The 25,682-nt window shown below is 40.1% G+C and overlaps 1 protein-coding gene across 8 annotated transcripts in view; it reads left to right on the top strand.

Moving 5' to 3' along the window:
• Positions 1 to 22,641, top strand: part of rerea (arginine-glutamic acid dipeptide (RE) repeats a) — a 164,880-nt gene extending 142,239 nt beyond the window's left edge. For 6 of the 8 annotated variants that reach the window (XM_058764419.1, XM_058764420.1, XM_058764421.1 and 3 more), the window contains 11 exons: positions 9,894 to 10,056; positions 10,372 to 10,464; positions 11,046 to 11,245; positions 11,350 to 11,511; positions 11,609 to 11,722; positions 12,292 to 13,673; positions 17,526 to 17,748; positions 17,865 to 18,585; positions 19,877 to 20,047; positions 20,124 to 20,292; positions 20,386 to 22,641. In XM_058764419.1, the coding sequence (XP_058620402.1) occupies positions 9,894 to 10,056; positions 10,372 to 10,464; positions 11,046 to 11,245; positions 11,350 to 11,511; positions 11,609 to 11,722; positions 12,292 to 13,673; positions 17,526 to 17,748; positions 17,865 to 18,585; positions 19,877 to 20,047; positions 20,124 to 20,292; positions 20,386 to 20,419 (3,432 nt within the window). In that variant the 3' untranslated portion in view covers positions 20,420 to 22,641. The remainder of the gene's footprint in view (positions 1 to 9,893; positions 10,057 to 10,371; positions 10,465 to 11,045; positions 11,246 to 11,349; positions 11,512 to 11,608; positions 11,723 to 12,291; positions 13,674 to 17,525; positions 17,749 to 17,864; positions 18,586 to 19,876; positions 20,048 to 20,123; positions 20,293 to 20,385) is intronic. The other 2 variants (XM_058764423.1, XM_058764425.1) reach the window with 1 other exon arrangement.
• The last annotated feature ends 3,041 nt before the right edge of the window (positions 22,642 to 25,682 follow it).

Here is a 25,682-nt window from a genome sequence, read left to right as displayed (position 1 = left end):
TATTTGTTAAATTTTTGTTGTAGTGCACAATCTAAGTAATAGTAGAAATTTTAGCAAAGTACATGTAATTTTACGTAGTGTTTTTTTTATTAGACTGCACCTTTTTAAATTTGTTGGGTATGTTAAAATGTTAAATGCATATTACTTTGCATTTCACAGAATTTATTTTTAGCTAATAGTTTCACCATTGCATTAGTAAATTGATAAATTACATGAAAAAAAACTTTATTATTAAACTGTTAAAACATTTTACAGAAATCCATTAAATGTTATTATACTATACATTATATACAATAACATAACAAATATTTTAAATATATTATTTATTAATTATATACACACACAGTCATGGCCAAAAATATCAGCACCCTTGGTAAATATGATCAAAGAAGGCTGTGAAAATGAATCTGCATTGTTAATCCTTTTGGTCTTTTATTAAAAAAATTCACAAAAATCTAACCTTTCACTGGATAAGAATTTAAAATGGGGGGAAATATCATTATGAAATGTTTTTCTCTCAAATGCACGTTGGACACAATTATTGGCACCCCTAGAAATTCTTATGAGTAAAATATCTCTGAAGTATATTCCCATTCATATTCACAATTTTGAGCACTCCAGAGTGATTATGAACATGAAATTATCCAGCCATGGCTTCCTGTTTCACAGAAATATAAATAGGAGGGAAAACAAAGCCCAAATTCCCTTAATCATCCATCACAATGAGAAAAACCAAAGAATATATTTCTGATGTGCAGCAAAAGATAATTGAGCTTCACAAATTAGTGAAGTGGCTTTAAGAAAAGAGCTAGAGCAGTGAAAATTCCCATTTCCACCATCAGGGCAATAATTAAGAATTTCCAATCAACATAAAATGTTACAAAACTGCCTGGAAGAGGACGTGTTTATATCGTCCTAATGCACGGTGAGAAGGAGAGTTTGAGTGGCTAAAGACTCTCTAAGGACCACAGCTGGAGAATTGCAGAAAATAGTTGAGTCTCGGGGTCAGAAAACCTTAAAAAAAAATTGTCAAACAGCACCTACATCACCACATGTTGTTTGGGAGGGTTTCAAGAAAAATTCTCCTCGCTCATCCAAAAACAAACTCCAGCATATTCAGTTATCAGACACGACTGGAACTTCAAATGGGACTGGCTTCTATGGTCAGATGAAACTAAATGAGCTTCTAAATGACACTCAAGATGGGTTTGGTGAACACAGGGATAAAAAAGTACACCATGTGTACAATGAAATATACTGCTGTATTTTTGATGTTGTGGGCCTATATTTCTGCTGGAGGTCCTGGACATCTTGTTTAGACACATGGCATCATGGATTCTATCAAGTACCAACAGCTAAAAAAAATCAATAAGTGACTGATTCTGTTAGAAATCTTATAATGAGCCATGTTTGGATCTTCCAACCGTACAATAATCCAAACACAAACCTCAAAAACAACACAAAAATGGGTAACTGAGCACAAAACCAAGCTTCTGCTATGGCAAATGGAGGTTTCAAAAAGTATCGAATAAAAGGGTGCCGTTAATTGTGGCCAATGTGTATTAGAGAGAAACATTTATTTCATAATGATATTTCCCCACATTTTAAATTCTTATCCAATGAAAGGTTAGATTTTTGTGAATTAAAAAAAAAATAAAAGATCAAAAGGATTAACAATACAGAATAATTTTCACAGCCTCCTTTGATCATATTTACCAAGGGTGCCAATATTTTTGGCCATGACTGTATATATGTGTATGTTTTTATTTATATATCTATCTATCTATATATATATATATATATATATATATATATATATATATATATATATATATATATATACATATACATATATACACATACATATACACGCATACATGCACACAGTGGTGTGAAAGTGTTGACCCCTATAAAAGTTTATTTATATATATATATATATATATATATATATATATATATATATATATATATATATATATATATATATATATATATATATATATATATATAAAATGCACACACACTTATGATTCTTAGAGCATTTTTAAGTACAGTATGATTTGCATACCAGACATGTTTTTATCAGTGTTTTTTGGGGTCATCTGTTAGCTTTACTGGCCTCAGTGTCATATCAGATAGACTGAAACACAAGCTGTGGCTAATAGGTTGGTTATCAAGTGCATGTTTTATGGGGTATTGACTTAGCTCAATGATTAGTCAATGAAGAAAGTCCCTGCTAGCAGGGAATTTGTGTAAAGACCTGTCACCCTTAAAGTACTACAGTCATTGATAGTTTTTTTTGACTCTTCGTGCTGAACAGCTCGTATTCCGTTGGCCGTAAATGCATATTTGAAATGACCCTTTTAATTATTAGTGAACTGTGACCCTGTAGAGGAAACAACAAAGTGAAATACAGAGCAAATAATTATTAACTAAGTGTGTGTACACACCCAGATACCTGTTTGGTGAGTGCAGCAATGCACTTTTGTGCTGAAATTTGTAACTCGTTGGTTTTTGTTTACCTGGAACAAGAAAAAGATATGTTGACAGCATCATTTTAGTATTGACAGAGTAAGCACAAGTTTTGCTTATTTCTTGTACTAATGACTTTTATTTTCTCATTTTAATTTAAAAAAATTTTGTAGCCCCTAAAAATGCATTTTTTTAACACAAATTTGTTACCCCTGAGAGAATGTTTGAAAATATTATTTTATATTGATTTAATAGCAATCCTCATTCATGTGGAGATATTTGTTCCGTTTACGTCAGTTTGTACATGCATACATAAACAAGCCACCCTCTAAAAACCAGGACAAGAAGAGGGAATGATGGAAAAAGGAGAGATAGAGGCACAGCAGTCTTGCTCAAGGGCAGGGTTGAGGGGTTAGTTCAATATACACTAAGAAAAGCGAGCGTTCTCTAAAAAGCCCCACTTTGCTTAAGATTGAAGTCGCTTTTGTGCTGAAAGCCAGCTCTCTGTGCAAGTGCCAGTCAATACCCTGCGGAAAGCTTGATTTATTTTCTCTACAGTCCTTTTCCCACTCTCCTATTTCCTTTGCCATATCTCTCTTTCTTGTGTGACTTTGAACATATTCTGAAACTCTCTCCTTCATTCATCCAACACAAAGTCCTTTCCTTTCCTTTGCATTTCTTCCAGGTAATGTGGTCTAGGATTTGATATGACCGTAGCGTTTTTAAATGCCCAGGGCCGTAGAGGGTGATACAGTGCAGCTTTTCTGCCTCTCCCCATTTTTCCCCTCAGCACTTATTAGCTGGGTTTCTCATAAAGAGCCGGTGCCAAGGCTAAGCACCCACTGCTGTGCAAACACACCAGGCCTGACTAGCTCTCTGGAATGCTTTATATGAAGTCAAATAAAAGAGGAAGCTGGGGAAGTGGGTGTGTCGTCTTACTGTCTCTGCTCTCTTTGCTGCCACCATTTCCTCCACTTGAAAGACAACGTCATGGAATAATTTGTGTACTGGTGCAAGAAATGTTCCCAAACAAACCCGGCATGATGTGTCTACAGATCGCAGATAACACAGCTTTGCAGTTCTGTCCATGTGATGTCCCAGAAAGATTTTCTCTACTCTTCAAATGATTTTATTTAGGGATTTAGACCCATTTGTTTAGATTATTGCATACTAATGAAACTAGTAAGCAAATGATAATCAGATTTAAACTGCACATAGTCTGCAATAGTTATTTTCCATTTAGATCAAATGTTTTTGTGATTTATTTAAATGCATATAAATGGTCTTTTTTTTTATAGATTTTTCTTATTTAACAGCTGCTTTTTTTTTCTCACTTGAATTTAAGTATTTTTTATTTTATTTATTTTTGAATACAATTTGATTTATAAATTTTTTGTGAGATTTCCAGATGCTGTTTTTTTTTTTTTTTTTTTTTTTTTTTTTTGAGTTTTGTCTGAATGCGATTTTGGTATGATTACAGTGTAGTCTGTTACTTTAAACTCTTGGAAATCTGCTCTGGCTTTTAATGCCAGGTTGACCCTTGTTTCAGGAGGGTGCAGACTAACTGGTAAGTTGCACCTGCAGGAAGAAAGAATATTAGGTTGTAAAATAGAGATGAGTGTGTGACTAGATGTATGGGGGACATTTTCCGTCACATTGGAAAAACAGCCGTATCGTAAAGCGGCCGTGCCGTAATACAGCTTCACTGCTGGCGTTGCAGGGAGGTAAAGCTGCAGAGGATCCAATTGGGTAAGGAGGCAGCCCTGGCCCTCGGGTCCTGTAATTTTCAAGCTAAGATGGCCAAGATGATAGAACCGTTCTCGGCACAACCTTGTAGCAGATGTTTGCCCTGGTGCGATCTGTATAAATGTCAAATTGAATTCATTGCAAAGACGTTAGCCCCGCAGCGAGTGCCCTAGAGAGGCGCTTGTGTGATTAGAGGTATTCGGGCTTGGGCACTAATTAAAATGGCTAAAACTGGCGGCCTGCTCGATCGCCAGCAGCTGTCCAGGCTTGATAAAATAGTCTGCTTGTTTTGGTAAATGTTGTTTATGGAAATGTTGTTTATCTCTGTGTTCTTGGCCATTTTGTATGGTTTAGACTCTCTTGATAGGCTATCCAAATAATTTATAATTCTTTCTGTTTAGTGTTTATGAAGAGTGGGCATGGATAGCCTGTGTATTGTTTGCTCTCTGGCTTTCTGAACAAAGCTGTGGCTGTACAACTTGATCTTTTGGATTAAAGAGATCGACCCCCATCAAAAAGTCTTGCTGTGATGTACTTTTGCCTCCATTGGTTAAAAGCGCTTACAGCAGGGAAACACAACTGCTGATTCCTCTGCTTGTGCCTCGTTGACCTGTGAGCGCACACGGCTTATTCTTTCTTTTCCAACAGAAAACCGGCAGCACAGCAGGGATCTGCTGTCTATTTAACATCCTTTTCCACCCCGCTCTATCAGCCAAGGCCATTGTAGCACACTTTTTTTTTTTCCTCTCGCATTTGCCTGATTTAACCACAAGGTTGGGCAATCGTGTTTGAATGGAGCCTGTTTTTGCAGTGCGCTACATTGCTTTGTTGACTTTGGAGCAAGGTTACAGTAATATACGTCTCCTCTCAATGCGATTTTTCAGGGCTCTTCTCAAACTGTATAACAGCGTCATTTATTTTGACTGTCAATATAGACTGGCTAGAGTGGGAGCAAAAATTGGTGGCAAGGCATTTCAAAAATGTAGAGCTATTAATGAAATCTTAGGAACTGTAAAAATAATCTGTAGTATTTTTTTTTTTTGGCTTTTTTTTTTTTTTTTTAAACATTTTACATTTTGTCTATACAAATATGTGTATATATATAAATCACATTTATATAGAGACAAAATGTAAAAAAGCAAGAAAATACTACAGATTATTTTTTATAGTTATACACTATGTATGTGTGTATATATGTGTATATATATATATATGCATGTAAAAAAATTCTTGCATTTGATCAATTATGTCTTTTTATTTTCGTGCATGTGTGTATATATGCATGTATGTATATGTGTAAAAAATAATAAAAATTGCTAAGCTAATGAAGACAACATACAAAAATCAAGCATTTCGTAAAAGTGTGAAATGTAAAGTGCTGTGAGTTAGTCAAACTTCTTTCGACTTTCTTTTCCTGTTACAGAGGCTTGAATTTGTTGTTACCTCTGCTTGTCCCTCCCGCCCACATGTACACGGGTACAATTGGCCCCTTGCAAGAACCGGAAAGCACACGGGCCAACTCAACTAATTAATGTTTACAGCTGCACATCGCCTGTCTGTACCTAGTGACCAAATGTTCTCGTATCAAAAACATTGTTTAACCAAGCAAATGCTCTTGAGGTTTTCTTCAGCCTGGCTTGATTGTCTGTTGCTATCTTCCATTTTCTCTTCCCCCCTCGCTGCCCTCCCTTGCATTCTCTGCTGCTCTCCTTCCCCTGTATTTGCCAGCTACAGCCTTAACCGTTTGGCTCACTGTCAAAGCAGGGGCCTTTTGTGGCTTCGTCACAAATCTGCCAGGAAAAACAGAAACCATCTGTTCAAGTCCAGGCCTGAGTGCGGATGAGTGTATAAATACAGGAGTTTAGGCCTCGCACCCATCCTACACACAGACACACACATGACCAGAAGGTCCAGCTACGGTTTCTCCCCAACGGTCTGCCGCAATGAAAAGAGGCGTAATCTGTTGGAAATTACAGTTTGTGCGCGCACGCTCACACATCGTCGATTTTCTCAAGGCGAAATCAGAGTGGAAAAGCGTTTCTCTGTGCTGTGATAGGAGGTAAGCCCCTTCCTTGTCAGATAATCCACCCTCCAGAAATATTCTGCAGATGGAAGCATTCTGAAATGTCTCATAATTCCAAGCTTACGTTGTCAGTATCTCTCGCTCCCTGGCACACACTCTTCTCTTCTGCTTAGAGATTCAGGGCTAATGGAGGAAATTCCACATACACGAGTAGCTTTACGCATTTATCCTGGCTCTGGGGGGACAAGCTATTCGGGAAAATGTATTTTAGGCCGAGCATTTTCATGTCGTACAAAATTCCAGTGCTATTTCAACCACAAATTATAAAAAAAAAACACTACAGATTCATAAAGAGTATGAAATTCACCCTCATTTATTCACCGTCATGTCATTCCAAATTTGTATGATTTATTATTTTTTTCGTACTGTTTTGTCAAATCAATGAAAGTCAATGGGGTCCTAACAATGTGCACACTGACTTTGTGTATCTTAAATAAAATACACTCCCTTTTGTGTTGTATGACAGTAAATCATACAGTTTTAAATGACATGAGGGTGAATTTTCATTTTTGGGTGGACTATCTTTTTTGTTAGCATAATGTTTTGCACACTAGTGTATACAGAAAACAAGAAAATAAAGGCTTATATTTCACATTTGATCCTCACTACAGATTGTTGAGAGAAATCTCAGTTTTGCTTCCAACAAACCTACCTTGACACACAAAGACCTGGCTTTGTTATTCAAGCTGTCAGTCTTAGCACTTGACACTAACTCGCTATGTGCATCCAGCTTCACAGGCCTCCACTGCAAACTCAAACTCACAGGAGACATTTCCTCCCCCAGATGTCATCTTTTATTTTGCTTCACAGTAGGACATCTCCTTATATAAAAGACTAATAGCTTCTTCTTTGCCCGTCCTACGTTTCTGTGCGACACCTTGTGAAAAATTGTATTTTTTTTTTTTTTTTTTTTATTATCTGTGCGACGAAAAAACCAGCAACGTCTTGTCAGAAAGAATGGGCAGCACTGAAACGAGTGAGGGATGAGAGAAAAACCCGGAGCCGTGACTTGGCACAGCCCCTCCACGCTTCTAATCAAATCATATTTCCTCTTCCATCTCCTCTCTTCCAGCTTGAAAGGGGATTTTTCTATAGCTCTCCATCGCACAGTTATCGCCCAAGGAAATTTGTCATCATCACAGATGATCCTCTCAAAACATTTCATCACTCTTTTCATCCTCATTCCCCCACTCCTCTACATATTGCTTCAGCAGATTGCATTAAACATCACTGCGTTATCGTGGCCCGTGGATGTCTGCTCTTCTCCAACCTTGACACCTGTCTTGATAGCCTGTGGACTAAATTACTTTTGAATGACCACGGTGATTCCTTTCACAGTGTTATTACGCCAAACCCCAGCGAATATTTCGTCTGCTTTCCTCTAGGACGTTTAAGAGCTATGAAGTGCTCTGGAGAAATCGTTGAGGGCTAAAATGACCTTTTCTTTTTATCTTCTGTAGCATTAAGTTGAGGTTTCATGCTTCAAAGCTCACATCAAATAGAGGGAGGGAAAATAAAAAGCAAGGGGCAACCGTGAGGAAGGGGAGGGGTATGCGGTGGCGAACAGTCATTAGGCTGTGAAGAAAGCCAGCCCGCTGTCCTGCTGAACAGTTTTGATCTGCACATTTCAATTAAATTTCACATCAGGAAGCCTGCCATCCTTTGGCCTGCACCTGCGCCCTGACCGACCCCGCCAAAAAGCCTTTTGCTCTCAGACGTGGGCCTGGGCCTTTCGCCATTGCACGTTCCTCTCATCATATCGGATAAATAACTCGCAGGAGCTGGGCTTATTCTTAAGAGTTCTAACAAAGCACCAACTCTCAGGTGTTTTCAATGGCTCGTTTAGTTCAGTGGTTGGGATACTTGAAGTTGACGTCTGTCAGCCTTGTGTTTCTCATTTGGCAAGCATTTGTACCACCCACAAGTAATTGATGTAATTGTGATAATTGATATTCCTCGTACGTGTGTCCATTGGGCCTCTCAAAGATGGGATACTCTGTCTGATGCATGTGGAAACATTTTGAGAACATTTCTCTACTGCTCAGTATGCATTTTTGATCTTTTTGTGAATTTTTCACAAATTTTTATTTTTCATCCAATGGCATATTCTGATGGCTCCATTTATTTGCAAGACCAAAAAGTGGATTTTAAATTTGAAAAACAAAAGCCTTTGCTTTAATGTGACTTGCCAAGTGCTGCTTGATGAAAATGATGCTGTACCTTGATTGCTTTTGGAAAAAGAGGCAGTCAAAGCTCCTAACAAGCTGTAAGTACGAGACTTATCTTGTGTGTTTGCCCATGTCAGACATGGTAGCTTAGCAGGCCAGCCTCAGTTTTATAGCCTTTCCATCAGACTGCTGCAGCTTTTTTTGTGATTTATGTAAATGTAATTCAAATACTTAAGTGCAGGCATCCGAAGCGAATCTATATGATTCAGTAAAATTCACTCAAGCAATAAAATAGCCTATGAATAGTCTGATAGGATTCAAAGTACATGTTTTTCTGCTTGCTGCCAAGAATAGTTTGAAGTGTTTGCCGTAAAGCTGTTAATGTGTTGGGGAGAGCAGCATTTTAATGACCAATTTATGTCAAGAAGAACAGCCGAAGCAAAGAGGGAAAGCAATCAATACGCATTAAAGATACCCAAGCCCCATTCAGCCTGAGTTTAACAGACCCTGTCAAACCTCATGACTGTCCTCTTCACTCATTTCTGTACCATTAAAACATTAAAGCATGTTAAAAGCTCAGCCGTTGACACGCCAGCCGTTCCAGTGCAGTGTCTTAAAATGAATATCCAAAATAAGGCAAATGATTCAGTTGGAAAGAAGCTAAAAGGTACAAGAGAGAAACAAGAGGAACCACTGCAGGAAAAGTGCATAATTGCTTCTCCACCAGACAATGGTTTCAGGACATGTGTATTTTGAGTGTGTCCGGAAAGCGACAGTTAATTTGCCCAGGCTGCCTCAGCAAAGCGTCTTCTGATCCATGATTGCATGTGTTAATGTTTCAGTAGGGTATTGATTTCCTGGCTGGCTTTTGTGCTCGGGATTTATATGCCTTACTCCCTGGCAAGCGCGCCCTCTGAATGTTTGATTAAAGTTCAATTGACTCTTCTAGCGCGGGGGCTTGGAGCCATTTCACTCCCTATTTGTAGCGCCAAAGCTCTCCCTGACATGTTCCTTTGTTTCCATTCAAGCGCCTGCCACCCAGGCAGCCACCAATGTACTGATCCTAATATCCCAGCATTCAGAGAGCTTCACTGCCTAATCCTGGGACAGACACGGCCACGGCACAACAAGCCGGCCTGCTGGCAAACCCGGCATGGATTCTTTGACCAGGACTCTGAACTTTCTCCCTTGCTTTCTGTCTGTCATCAAAACTAAACTGATGTTTTTCAGTGCAGCTGCCTTATCAGTTTGACATTTGAGGTCTTTTTGTTCCCTTATCAAGTCGTATTCACATCCAACAGATCAACATTATTTTTGTATAGTAGTTGAGGAGTTTCTTTGTTCAGTTTCATGCACTGAGGCTGTCTGAGTGCTTGTAAAAACAGCTGGCTCATGAGATTGTTTTTATGTTTTCTGTCTCACAGGGGGAGCTGATCACCTTTTATTATTACTGGAAGAAAACCCCGGAGGCTGCTAGTTGCAGAGCCCACCGCAGACACCGCAGACAACCCGTCTTCCGCCGGATCAAGACCCGCACCGCCTCCACTCCCGTCAACACTCCCTCCCGCCCACCTTCCAGCGAGTTCTGTAAGTGCAATCTGCCTCACTTCCCCCTAGAGACAGAGAACAGACTCTTGTCACAGCTAAACATGACATCCCTGAAACTCCCAGCACTAATATGGCTTTTCAGAGCACAGATCCCCCTCTGTGATTCTTCAAAGTAAACAGATGAAATCTCATATCCGATAAGAGACGTAACAGGGAGGGATCGCTCTTATTATGTGTACTGTACTTGTCTCTTCAAAAAGTCCTACTGATAATGTGTTAAGTGTAGCAGGCTTGTCTTAAAGAGACTGTAGTTGTGAAATGACATTCATTAACCAGCATGTTTATATTTTCCAGTGGACTTGAGTTCAGCCAGCGAAGATGACTTTGACAGTGAAGACAGCGAGCAGGAACTGAAGGGCTACGCCTGTCGTCACTGTTTCACTACCAGTGAGTGCTTAATATATGATCATATTAAACTATCAAATCATGTTGGTATTGAGACAAACAGTACAGCTGTAATACTGCTTTTATGCAGCAGTTCAATGAACAAGTTAATATTGAGTGAGAGAAACGGCAAACAATGTGTTTTGTTAGTCCTTCGTTTGTTCAGGGGTGAGGTATTACCCTAATATAGTGATAGTATGAGATAGGTGAAGACTCTATTCGAGTTCTCCCTTCAGAAGACTTCAATAATCCCCTCTGCAGGCCTGTAATTAGTCTCAGTTTGAGAGCGCTCTGATGCTCGGCCCCGTCCCTCATCTGGCAGATGGACATCAGAGCGTGTCATTTCTAATTTAATCCAATCTGACACTTACTCATCCGTTTTTTGCCTCATTAAATCCTCTGACCTGTTGGATGCAGTTGGCATTCCTATCACTCTCACTTCTGATACGAAAACATCCTCAGCATGGATGAGTAAAAGTCTTTGACCTTAGCATGTCCATGAGGTGTTTAGCTAGGCCTGGAGCACTTCCTGTTAGTTTATTGTTTAATAAGCAGAGCTCAGCTGAACTCAAATTTGTTTACAGCCTCCAAGGACTGGCACCACGGGGGTCGCGAGAACATCCTGCTGTGCACCGACTGCCGGATCCATTTTAAGAAGTACGGCGAACTACCCCCCATTGAGAAGCCTGTAGACCCGCCACCGTTTATGTTCAAACCTGTCAAAGAGGAAGACGATGGGCTTAGTGGGAAGCATAGCATGAGGACTCGACGGAATCGCGGCTCAGTAAGACACCAAACTTTATACCCTTTTAGTGGCATTTTAACCTCATATAATGTCTTTTAGCATTGTTAGCAGTGTTATATCAGATATTTTGTTATTCGGTTCAGATGTCAACGCTACGAAGTGGCCGCAAGAAGCAAACCGCCAGCCCAGATGGCAGAGCCTCACCAACCAATGAGGATCTGCGGTCCAGCGGGCGAACCTCACCCAGTGCAGCTAGCACCTCCAGCACTGACAGCAAGACTGACTCGATGAAGAAACCCAGCAAGGTACGACCTACATGACCAGACTATAGCAATCAAAATCACACTGAGCATCACAGGACCTTGTTTTTAGAGGAAACATGTTTTCATTTTGTTAAAACAGAAGACAAAGGAAGAGGCGCCATCACCTATGAAGAGTGCCAAACGTCAGAGAGAGAAAGGAGCCTCGGATACAGAGGAGTCCGAGAGGGCAAGTGCCAAGAAGTCTAAAACACAGGCAAGTAAACTTCTACTAAATAAGCAGCCTATTATTATAAATTATTTTGTGTACTAGTAAGTGGAACTCTAAACAGAAACAGCGTGGACAGATTTTTTTTCTCTTAATCAGTTCTTTTTGATACTTCTCAATTTGTGCTGCTTCCTTAAAGATGGTTGTTTGAGTACCTCTAAAGATCTCAGTGATAATGTGCCTAAGTTATTGTTATTTTGGAAATGTGGGATTTGTTTCGGAGAAAAATGATCAACTAGAGGTTTTCTTGGAAGAACAGCTCTCCATTAATCCTAAAGACATGAATAAAGTTCACTGAAGGGTTCATGGCAATTCTGTTTGACCCAGAGTCCAGTGAAGACGCTATTTTACAGTTGTATTTATTTTGGCCACTATCTATGGTAGCAATGGAGTGATTTCATATCCTTTAAATGTCAGGAGTTCACATTACAACTCGAGCACTGTGATATGCAAAGGTTATTTGTTCTTGATCGTGACTGCACCCATTATTCGATCATTATTTACTGCCACTATGGCCAAGTTTATTGACCCTTCCTCCCTCCTTCCATCATCTGCAGGAACGGCCAGACTCGCCCTCGGAGTGTGAGGGAGAGGGTGAGGGTGAGAGCTCGGACGGTCGCAGCGTAAATGACGAGGGTAGCAGCGATCCCAAGGATATTGACCAGGACAACCGCAGCTCCTCTCCCAGCATCCCCAGCCCACGTGACAACGAGAGTGACTCCGACTCCTCGGCGCAGCAGCAGATCCTCCAGGGCCAGCACCCTCCGGTCATCCAGTGCCAGACAGGGGCTTTACCCCCGGCCCCTCCTTCCGCGGCCTCAGCGTCCACGCCACCCGCCTCAGGCGCGCCTTCGCTGTCCTCTCAGCCGTCCCCATCCATCCCCCCTACCTCCATGCCTCCTCAGCAGATACCTCCAGCAGGTCCGCTGGCTCTCATCCAGTCAGGAGCACAGAGGCTGCCCTCACCTCATTCCCCACTGCAGGGCCTGCCTCAGCCACCTCCACCCTCTCAAACCGGCCCTCAGTCCCTGCAGCCTCCACTACACGGCCCCATGCCACCCATGGGCCACCCTCTGCAGGCAGGGCCATCACACATGCCTCACCCTCACGCTTTACCCGCTCAGTCCTTCCCAATGGGTCAGTCTCAGGTCCCCCCTTCAGCTCTCTCGGGTCAGACCCAAGCCACCTCCCTGTCTCAACAACAGCGACCTCACACCCCTCCATCCCAGTCCCAGTCCTCCTCACAGAGTGGCAGCCAGCCTCCCAGAGAGCAGCCTCTCCCGCCCGCACCATTGCCTATGCCCCACATCAAACCTCCACCAACCACCCCCATCCCACAAATGCCAAACCCTCAATCACACAAACATCCCAGCCACCCCCCATTCCCGCAGATGCCTTCCAACTTGCCCCCTCCGCCCGCCTTGAAGCCCCTCAGCTCTCTATCCACACATCATCCTCCCTCCGCCCATCCGCCACCCCTTCAGCTCATGTCTCAAAACCAGCAGCTTCAACCTCCACCCGTGCAACCTCCAGTGCTCACCCAGTCCCAAAATCTTCCGGCGACAGGAAGTCAAGTGCCCCCTCCGGCTCCTCCGCTCCCTTCCTCTTCCTCCACCTCACACTCGGCGCCTTCTCAGCCCCCGTTTCCTCCTCATTCTTTCATGCCAGGCAGCTCTCCAGTCCTGTCACCCTCCGCCGTTCCCTCCGCTGTTGTGAGCTCAATGTCTGCGCTGCAGCAACCACCCTCCTCCATATCCATGCCCCTGCCTGCATCAGTCACCGTGCCCTGTCCGGGACCCTCCACTGTGCCACCTGTACAAATTAAAGAAGAGCCTCTGGATGAGGCGGAGGAGCCAGAGAGTCCTCCACCACCACAGAGGAGTCCTTCACCTCCACCCACCATCGTCAACACTCCCAGTCACGCCAGCCAGTCAGCACGGTAACAATTTTTAATATTTAGTAAACACAATGTTTTTATTATAACCAAAAATAATCAACAAAAAAACGATAAAACAATGTATTATTATTATTAAAAATTATCAAATTATATTTGATTGCATGTATTAGAATGATATATTAATTAATAATTTTTGATTGTAATAATAAAAACAAAATTGAAATGATCTTTAATTTTTTTTAAACAGATTTTTTATATATACAGTGGGTACGGAAAGTATTCAGACCCCCTTAAATTTTTCACTGTTATATTGCAGCCATTTGCTAAAATCATTTAAGTTCATTTTTTATCCTCATTAATGTACACACAGCACCCCATATTGACAGAAAAACACGTAATTGTTGACATTTTTGCAGATTTATTAAAAAAGAAAAACTGAAATATCACATGGTCCTAAGTATTCAGACCCTTTGCTCAGTATTTAGTAGAAGCACCCTTTTGATCTAATGCAGCCATGAGTCTTTTTGGGAAAGATGCAACAAGTTTTTCACGCCTGGATTTGGGGATCCTCTGCCATTCCTCCTTGCAGATCCTCTCCAGTTCTGTCAGGCTGGATGGTAAACGTTGGTGGACAGCCATTTTTAGGTCTCTCCAGAGATGCTCAATTGGGTTTAAGTCAGGGCTCTGGCTGGGCCATTCAAGAACAGTCACGGAGTTGTTGTGAAGCCACTCCTTCATTATTTTAGCTGTGTGCTTAGGGTCATTGTCTTGTTGGAAGGTAAACCTTCGGCTCAGTCTGAGGTCCTGAGCACTCTGGACAAGGTTTTCGTCCAGGATATCCCTGTACTTGGCCGCATTCATCTTTCCCTCGATTGCAACCAGTCGTCCTGTCCCTGCAGCTGAAAAACACCCCACAGCATGATGCTGCCACCACCATGCTTCACTGTTGGGACTGTATTGGACAGGTGATGAGCAGTGCCTGGTTTTCCACACATACCGCTTAGAATTAAGGCCAAAAGTTCTATCTTGGTCTCATCAGACCAGAGAATCTTATTTCTCACCATCTTGGAGTCCTCCATGCGGGCTTTCATGTGTCTTGCACTGAGGAGAGGCTTCCGCCGGGCCACTCTGCCATAAAGCCCCGACTGGTGGAGGGCTGCAGTGATGGTTGACTTTCTACAACTTTCTCCCATCTCCCGACTGCATCTCTGGAGCTCAGCCACAGTGATCTTTGGGTTCTTCTTTACCTCTCTCACCAAGGCTCTTCTCCCCCGATAGCTCAGTTTGGCCGGACGGCCAGCTCTAGGAAGGGTTCTGGTCGTCCCAAACGCCTTCCATTTAAGGATTATGGAGGCCACTGTGCTCTTAGGAACCTTAAGTGCAGCAGAAATTTTTTGTAACCTTGGCCAGATCTGTGCCTTGCCACAATTCTGTCTCTGAGCTCTTCAGGCAGTTCCTTTGACCTCATGATTCTCATTTGCTCTGACATGCACTGTGAGCTGTAAGGTCTTATATAGACAGGTGTGTGGCTTTCCTAATCAAGTCCAATCAGTATAATCAAACACAGCTGGACTCAAATGAAGGTGTAGAACCATCTCAAGGATGATCAGAAGAAATGGACAGCACCTGAGTTAAATATATGAGTGTCACAGCAAAGGGTCTGAATACTTAGGACCATGTGATATTTCAGTTTTCTTTTTAATAAATCTGCAAAATGTCAACAATTCTGTGTTTTTCTGTCAATATGGGGTGCTGTGTGTACATTAATGAGGAAAAAATGAACTTAAACGATTTTAGCAAATGGCTGCAATATAACAGAGTGAAAAATTTAAGGGGTCTGAATACTTTCCGCACTCCACTGTATGTATGTGTGTGTGTGTATATATATATATATATATATATATATATATATATATATATATATATATATATATATATATATATATATATATATATATATATATATATATATATATATATATATATATATATATATATATATATATATATATACACACACACACACACTATATTGCCAAAAGTATTGGGTCACCCCCTTCTAATGAACAGGTTTGACTACTTTAGTAATTTCTGTGAGTACAAGTCTTAATGTTTAAGCATATAATGATATTCTAGGGAATTGTGTGCTAATTTTAAAGCAACAGTTTGGACAGGACCCTTTTCTATTCTAAAATGACAATGCCTCTGTGTATAAGGCAAGGTTCAAAAAGAAATTGATTTAGTCAGTGTGGAAGAACTTGACTGGTCTGCAGAAAGCCAAGTCCTAATCCAAGCTGAACACCCCTGGTGTGACTTTAAATGCAGATCTTGAGCCAAAAACTCTTTACCAAACACCAATGACTTGTACATACTCTATATGGACAAACGTATTGGGACATCCCCTTCTTTAGAACAGAAAAAGGCACTTCCAAAACTGGCAACAAAGATGGAAACGTATTTAAAAATTGTATTTCCATCTCTGTTGCAACAGTTTTGGAAGCGTCTAAAATGACTGTACCCATATGTACAAGTCATTGGTGTTTGGTAAAGAGTTTTTGGCTCAAAATCTGCATTTAAAGTCACACCAGAGGTGTTCAGCTGGGATTAGGACTTGGCTTTCTGCAGACCAGTCAAGTTCTTCCACACTGACTAAATCAATCATTTCTATTTTAACCTTGCCTTATACACAGTGGCATTGTCATGTTAGAATGGAAAAGGGTCCTGTCCAAACTGTTGCTTTAAAATTAGAAGCACACAATTCCCTAGAATATCATTATATGCTTAAACATTAAGATTTGTACTCATGGAAATTACTAAAGTAGTCAAACCTGTTCATTAGAAGGGGGTGACCCAATACTTTTGGCAATATATTGTGTATGTGTGTGTGTATATGTATGTGTGCCTCAGATCTGAGTCATTGAATAAACTTCTTGTATTTTATATGTACAATAAGCAGAGTAATTGCAACATAAAGTGGAGATATGGTCATTGTACAATTTGCCTTTTTCATTATAAATAAAATATTATATTAAAATTGTATATTAATAATTATACACCTTATCAGGTTCTGTGTGAAAAATGTACTTGTTTAAAAGTTGTGTTAAATGGCACTATTGATGTAGTGTCCTAATTAAACCAGCTTCAGCTCCTCTGCAGTCATCAAGTGTAGACAGGACACAGATTAATGACTGCATCATACCAGTGAAAGCCTCCATCAGAACATGAGCATGTCTTTGTAGAGCTGCTGTGGTCTTGTCTCACACTTCCTTGCAGTGAATAGCAATAAGCTCACTAATGCACAGAGAGAGTAGCTCATTATGGCACTGGCGAATAAAAAGACTGATTGAGTGGCTCTAATATAGTATAAATGAGAGGACATGTCAGAGGTTATTTATTTGTCATAAAGTAATTGCATTGCTTTTCCAATGGCGGCAAATTCAGCCTGGGAAAAGATTTCTGCACTTCCATAGCTTATGTCTCTCATAAGATTTCGCACTGCAAAATAACTCAGTATCACTTTACAATAGGGTTCATTAGTTAACAACATTAGTTAACATGAACTAAGAATGAACAATACTTCTACAGCATTTATTAATCTTAGTTAATGCTAATTTCAGCATTTACTAAAGCATTATTAAAATCACAAGTTGTGTTTGTTAACATTAATGCACTGTGAGCTAACATGAACTAACAATGAATGATTGTATTTTTATTAACTAACGTAAACAAAGATGAATACTGTAATAAATGTATTGTTCGTTTGTTTGTTCGTTCATGTTGGTTAATACATTAATGTTAACAAATGACGCCTTATTGTAAAGTGTTACCAATAACTCGGAAAGTATTCATTCTCAATGATTATTCTGATGTTCTTTCCATCTATCCTGTTTACAGGTTCTACAAGCATCTTGACAGAGGTTACAACACATGTGCCAGAACAGACTTCTACTTCACACCACTGGCCTCATCGAAACTGGCAAAGAAGCGGGAGGAGGCGCTGGAGAAAGCCAAGAGGGAAGCGGAGCAGAAGGCACGAGAAGAGAAAGAAAAGGAGAGGGAACGAGAAAAAGAAAGGGAGCGGGAACGGGAGAGAGAGAAGGAGGCTGAGAGAGCTGCTGTAAGTTTTGCTCTAATGTGTTGCCTAAAAGTTGAAATGCAACTTTATTTAATGGTTTCGGCTAAAATTGTTCAGTATCGATTGCTTGATCCTAAATATCCTCTCTGTCTTTACAGAAAGCTTCCAGTTCTTCTCATGAGGGTCGCATGGGTGAACCACAGATGGCAGGATCGGCTCATATGCGGACATCTTTTGATCCACCACCCACCACCATCGCCACTGTGCCCCCTTACATCGGCCCTGACACACCTGCCCTGCGCCAGCTCAGCGAATACGCTCGTCCCCACGTCATGTCCCCCACCAACCGTAATCATCCCTTCTTTGTCTCGCTCAACCCCGCAGACCCTCTCCTGGCCTATCACATGCCCGGTTTGTACAATGCAGACCCTGGCATGCGCGAGCGTGAGCTACGGGAGCGGGAGATGCGGGAAAGGGAGATCCGCGAGAGGGAGATGAGAATGGAGAGGATGAAGCCGGGCTTCGAGGTCAAACCTCCAGAATTGGACGGCCTGCATCCTTCCGCCAACCCCATGGAGCACTTTGCACGACACGGGCCCATTGGTCTCCCGCACATGGCTGGCCCACATCCATTCGCCTCCTTCCACCCGGGCCTGAATCCACTGGAGCGGGAACGGCTGGCACTAGCCGGGCCGCAGTTACGGCCCGAGATGACATACCCTGAACGGTTGGCCGAGAGGCTACATGTTGAGAGGATGGCCTCTGTGGCTAACGACCCCATCGCACGGCTCCAGATGTTCAACGTTACGCCACACCACCATCAGCACTCGCACATCCATTCACACCTACACCTGCACCAACAGGACCCACTGCACCAAGGTGAGGGACCTTTCACTCTAATGTTGTGTGCTGGATTGTTGTATTAGGCCCACATGGAATCTTATGCATATCACTTGCATTTATGAAATATATTGGCAAATTTGATTATGCGTTCATCTGCAAATAAGAGAACAGTACTCTCAGCTATGAGAACATACTTGTTTGAATCCATTCCACAGAATTCCACCAGTGTTCACGTAAAATAGCCACAAAAAAAAATGTGAAAAATGTCCACAGATTCCATCTGGGCCACTGAAGATTGTTTAAAAAAAAAAAGCAATGGCTTAAAGGGGTAGTTCACTGAAAAATAAATTTTGTGCTTAATTATTCACCTCCGTTTCGTTCCAAACCCTTAAGACCTTCGTTCATCTTCGGAACACAAATTAAGATTTTTTTTTTATGAAATCCAAGAGCTCTTGAACGAAGATGAACGAAGGTCTTATGGGTTTGGAACGACACGAGGGTGAGTAATTAAGCACAAAATTTGTATATGTGGGTGAACTATCCCTTTAATTTCCATGCTAAAAAAATATATAAAATAGGGATGCACTGACATTAAAATTCTGTCTGAAATTATTTTCATGTTACGAACAATAAATGGTAGAAATGTTCAAATTTTGTATTTTTTTTTTTTTCTAAATAAATTTGAAGTTTGAAAATTACATATTCATTGAGAGATGCTTAATATTATATTTAACAGTGTTATTAAATCGTTTTTAAATAAAATAGGGTTGCACCAATTTTTTTTCTGGCCAAAATTCTTAAATTGGCAATTCTTATATTGCTGGTAACCGATAAATGGTTGATAGTAAAATTCTAAGAGATTTTTTTCAAATTAAATTGTAAATAGCACTAAAACAAACAAACAAACAAATAAATAAATATGAATGTAGACATCGCACGCATTTATTTGAAGCATCGCAATAATGTACAATATGAAAGTTAGATATTCATGTTGAATTTGGCTAAAGACCAAGTGTTATAACAATTTAATTGATTAAGTGGTCGATGACTGAAAAGGGAATGTAAATGTAAAAATTAGGAAATTACCATGTACAGTTTAAATATTTATTATTGGCCGATACATTTTATTTTATTTTTTTTTTATCTCCAATATTGGCCAAAAACCAATACGGTATCATGTCATGCATCCCTACTATTTAATGTTGTTGCATGCTCGTCTTGTAAGCATGATGTTCATTTTGAATGTCATTGCTGTGAATAGTAAATATATGTGTTTCTATATAATATTGACTCTGTACCATTACAAAAAGCTGCTGACACGGAGTAGGTGGTGGTGAATGTCTTGTGTGTCCCCCAGGTTCTGGGGCACATCCGCTCGTAGACCCGCTGGCCGGCGGACCGCACCTCGCCCGGTTCCCCTACCCGCCCGGAGCCATCCCCAACCCCCTGCTCGGACAGCCCCCGCACGAACACGAGATGCTCCGGCACCCTGTCTTCGGTAAGACACGTTCATGAGCAGCTTCTCGATCATTTCTCCAGGCACTGACTAATCAGTCTTTCTGTGTCATCGGTAGGCGCTCCATATCCCAGAGATCTCCCACCACCCATGTCAGCGGCACACCAGCTGCAGGCCATGCATGCACAGTCTGCAGAGCTACAGAGACTGGCCATGGAGCAGCAGTGGCTACACGGTCATCACCACATGCACGGAGGCCCTCTCCCAGGACAGGAGGACTATTACAGGTCAGTCCCGCAGCCAAACGTTTGCTAGAACGTACATGTGCTTCAAACATCTGTCATAATACCATACGTCTCTCTTCTCTCACTATTTTCCAGCCGGTTGAAGAAGGAAAGCGACAAGCAGCTGTGATCTACCGTGGACTCCCAGAGGAGCAGCAGGACACAGGAGGTCACAGCAGAACAGTCACACGCGGGAACTCGCGTGTCCTAGGAACGTTTTCAGTTCGGCGGAGTGACAAGGATAGTCTGAGGAACCTTCTTTCTGTTGTCAGCTTTCTTCACTATTACGGACTTTTTTTTAAGACATTGACTTTTCGGGGGGTTATATATCGTTCAAGTAGTGGCAGCGTCCTCAAGACTGATTGTGACTTTCCTGCATGAACATACTCTGAGAAGCTTCCCTGACGTCTTTTGTAGGTGCTAGAGAACCAGATACTTTGTCACTGTGCTAATTGGGGGGAAAACAGAGGAACAGAACAGTCGGGCCATTATATCTGAAAAGTGCTATCTTAAATTCAATGTTTATTTTAATACATTGTAGAAGGTTTTCATAATGTTAAGAAAAGCTGCAGCATGGCATTTTTTTGAGTCTGTAAATAGTATATAAATATATATATATACATATATAATTATTACTATTATTATTATAATTATTATTAGGTGTGGATTCCTAACAGAGTCGTTAGACCTCCGATATAATAATTTTCTGAAGTGTCATCCCTTGTTTCAGAGGGGAAGGAGATGGCACTGTTCGAGCAGGTAACCATGTCAGATGGTTCGGTCCATGGAAACGCTGGGTAGAATGGTACCGGATTTTAATCCAAACACCTCTAGAGGTCAAAGCTCAGATGACGCCTTTTTTTTTTCTTTTTTTTCTTTTTTTTTTAACTCTTTTTGTTTGTTTGTTTGTTTCGTTTCATATGTATCGACAGTCTGCAACAAACCCTCATGACATCATGACCATATGTTTCATTTCTTGGCTGAACTCAAACGGAGTTAGACGTTCAAAACACTTGAAAGAGGAGAATGTGCGGTGCCTCGTGAGTATTGGGGCAAGTAGCCCATTTGGAAAGAATAAATATTGCACTGATTAACCTCAGTTTTTGTTCTGAAACTATAATTGGCTTTCTTATGGCTTTTTAAGTGCATTTCGAAAGCCGTTCGCTCTGTTTTCTGTGTACCAAAGTTGAACGGCATTGAGTTTTGCAACTGGGTTCATATCTCGACTAGTTCCTCTAGTTTCGAGATTGCGAAACCGACCGGACTGCTTTTTTAAGTGACAATATGAGACATCTTGATGCACATTTTTTTTACTTTTAGATTTACACATTCGTCAAAGGGTGCTGGAAAAGATGGCAATGCCCAAGCCCCCCACCCCCTGGTTTGTCCTCACACAGTCAATTTTCCGACCTACTGTACAGATTCATAGAACCATTCTCACTGTGAAGCCTGGGGGAAGAGGGTGGCTTGGATTGGAGTCTGTGTACCTGTGTGTGCATGTGTTCACAGTAGTGGAGATGATGACCGTGTTTGAGCTGCTCTCTGCATTCCTGACATTGCATTACCTATGATGCATGATGCCTCTTTAGTTGCTGTCCATCACGTCGAGGCCATTTGATAGCAATCATCGACTGTTACATGCAGTATTTTTGTTCGTTGCATTGGTTTTTCTCCAGATCCATCAGAATTAACGTTCGTTATTTGAAATGACACATGCTAAAAAGTCACTTTTACCTCTGGTGAGATCGTGTGTGGGCCTTTTTCGAGCGTACAGTTCAAAGTACAGTCAATGCTCCTAGTACTGTTTTTAATTCTCCCCGTTTGGTTTTAAAAAAGCCATTGTGCATCCTTTGAAGAGTATGCATAGAAGCCTGTTTTTAGCAGTATACGCCCAAAACTGATCACTTTCTGTAATTGGACTGTCATGTATCTTTTATTCTGTCTCAGATGTATACAGCATTTTACTTTTGTTTTAAGCATTTTCTCCTTTTGTCCCTCTTTTGTGTCTTAAACCTTTGATGTTGAGTGTTGTCAATGGTTTAGCTTCTTGTTTCAAAGCGGCAATAGCAGAATGTACATTCTGACTGCTAAGATTTATATATACTGGTATCTTGAAGCTTATTGTATATATTAGTAGTCGCCATGGGATGACACAGTGTAAACAAAAAGTAGAGATAATTAAGGCAGATTGTGAGTCCTGTGTTCTCCCCATTTGAGTATTTTGTAATTTTTTTGACAAATTTGTGGAATTAAAATAAAACTAAGTTACACCACATGAAAACTTGATTTCTAGTTAATATCACTTTTTGTTATATGACATGGCAAAAGTAAATGTTCATGCTGACAAAACAAGTACTGGGTTGAAGTGTTTTCTGTCTTCTCTGAGCTAATTCTGGTCTTCAGCTAAAGCTGGGTTGGGCGGCGGCTTTATATGAGTGATTAAAAAGATTATTGCTCATAAGTGTGTTGTGTTAACCATATCATGCATATTGTGCTGCTCCAAAGTAATGATGTTGTCCATCATTTTACAAGCACAATCATTCTGGGAAATGAACTCGTAAAGTGAATTCTGAGAATGGGTCGCTGAGTACCAATAAATGGGAGACCAAAAATGGCTTCTAATCCACAAGAATTCTCCCGTTCGGTTGCCATGCATTAAAAACGTCTTAACATTGTTTGAATGGACTGTATGAGCTAAAACCAGACTGAATGTTGAATGTTCCAACAAGGCTCTCTGTGGTTATTTTTATCTTGTCTTTTTCTTCTCGACTCAACCCATAAACTTTTAGATGCACTAAAATCCTCATTTTGCAAACATACATACAAAAATATATATATATGTGTGCTTGAACTTTCCCTCCTAACCAATATATAAATTTTTTTTTAAAAAACATCGGAAGTAAAATTATGGTTGAGTGATGTTACAATGTTCATAACTCTTCTCTATAAACCTACCTCACGGCTAATACAGAGTTACTTGCATTTTTCATAAACTAAGTATATTAAATATTTAATTTACAATTATGTTTTAATTATGCTCCTTTTCTCCTTCTGTAGTTTGCAGTGCAGTTTTTCTAGAATGCAGGCAGATGCATGAGACGTATTTGAGTTTTAATTAGGCATATCGGTGTGTGTGTGTGTGTGTGTGTGTGGCGTGTACGTCTACACATGCCTATACAAGTTTAATTAAACACTTTACAAAAACAAGAATACATAGAATATAGTAATGCATAATGAAAATGGATATTTGTCAAAACCTGTATATGTACGTGTATAAAAATATATCACAATTAATATATTTATAAATATGAATTCATATTTACAAAACCAATGTAACTTTAATATATGGCATATTTAGAAGAAATATGGAACTGAATGAATTCATGTTTTTAAATATTATATATATATATATATATATATATATATATATATATATATATATATATATATATATATATATATATATATATATATATATATATATATATATATACATACACACACACACATAAGAGCACTGTAAAATAAATTATTAATTGCATTCAAAAATATGTATATACAGTGGTGGCCAAAATGATTAGACCACTAGTAGTTTCAATAGATAAAAAATGGTTTTATGTCTGTTATTTCTATCTTTTGCTGTAGTGTGTCAGTAGGAAATATCAGTTTACATTTCCAAACATTAATTTTGCCATTAATTGTAGTAATACAGTGAGATTTTTGTCTGACAACAGCCAGTGCTCCACACACAGATCTGATCTGATCATCATCCAGTCTGTCTGGAATCACATGAAGAAACAGAACAAACTGAGACAGACTAAATCCAGAAGAACTGTGGCAACGTCTCCAAGATGCTTCAAGAAACCTACCTGCAAAACTACAGTACTGTTAAAAAGTAGGCACTTGTGTAAAAATGTTGTCATAAATAAATTTCTTTATCAATAAGTTAAATCAACATTTGGTGACCATCCTTTGCGTTTAAAGCAGCTTTTGCCCTCGGTGCACTTGCGTGTAGTTTTTCAGGTAGCTTTGCAGGTAGGTCTCTTGAAGCATCTTATAAATATAGTTGGTGAAAATGCTAATAATTCTGTTCTAATAATTTTGGAATTAAGAAATTTGTAATATACATGAAAATTTTTATATAATATTTATATATGATTTATATACATGTAAATATTTCTTAAATATATACATGTTTATGTGTGTATTTATGTGTACATATATAGTACACGCATATTATGTAAAAGGTTTTTGTATGCACTTATTTTGGGGTCACTTTTTTTTTTTTTTTCATGTCCTCCTGAACTCCAAATGTATAAATTTTTACAGCAAAACAATTGGTAATTTAAGTAAAAACTAGGCAGTTTTTTGCTGCTATAAAGAAAATACAACATGAATATAAACTGTGCCTACATTTCACAGTGCTTTTGCATGTTACATGTCGCTTGCAATTTGTATTCACACAGTGCAGTGAATAAACACTTACACATCTGCATAAAGTGAACATAAAGGTCTTGCAGAACAATTTTCAAATCTGTCAGTGCGTCTGCAATTTGTTCCTGTTTCTGTCTGGATAGCTTGAGGAAACGAGCAGTTCAGTGTGAAGAGAAAACTTGGAAGTGCTTCCTCTTCAAAGAGGCCATCTTGAAGGAGACAGAAACACACAGTAATGATTTCTGTTCTCTCCCTGCAGTTGGCTGGTCCTCTTTATGAGGTTAGTGTGCAGTCAGTGAGTATTATTAGGCAGCTGTTGTTGCTGTACGTCCCTGTGGTGTTAGTCGCCGTGTGTGGACGAGAAAGCTGCTCCCTCTGCTTAATGATATCCCACTCTCACATTCCTGTCATAGCCGATCTCTATTCCCTCATGTGCTCTGCGGGACTACATTCACATTTGGCCGGCCCTGTGCATTCCACACCCACTCCACACCAGCCGTGTGCACCCGCTCTCTTTCTTTTCACCCTCCTCGCTGTGTTTTTCGTCTGATCATCCTTTTTTCTGTCCATGATGCTCTCTGTCTCTCAGCTGGATTACATTGTTATCCTCTGAGATATATGAAATCTCCATTTCTCACTTATCATCTGTGGCAGCTGTCCACAGTCTCAAACATTTGCTTTGTGATAGTGTCAGTAATAACTTAAGCCTCTTTGGGCCACCTGCAGGCTCTCGTATGTACATTATGAACCTTGTGATCTTGTGTATTAATAGTAAAATTATTTTTCATATCCATTACATAAGGAGCAAAGCACTGCAGTGATATCAGTATATTTGATTGCATTTAAGTTGTTAAACCCCTCTAAAATTATTATAATTTTTTTTTTGTATCATGCATTTCGGATTCAATTTAGTGCTTAATTGTGACAGAAACATTTGCCATTCATCAGTGGTTTTTATC

This window comes from Onychostoma macrolepis, chromosome 23, assembly GCF_012432095.1.
Source record: "Onychostoma macrolepis isolate SWU-2019 chromosome 23, ASM1243209v1, whole genome shotgun sequence".
Classification (NCBI taxonomy): domain Eukaryota; kingdom Metazoa; phylum Chordata; class Actinopteri; order Cypriniformes; family Cyprinidae; genus Onychostoma; species Onychostoma macrolepis.
The sequence above is the reverse complement of the archived record's forward strand: the minus strand, read 5'-3'. Positions and strand labels throughout refer to the sequence as shown.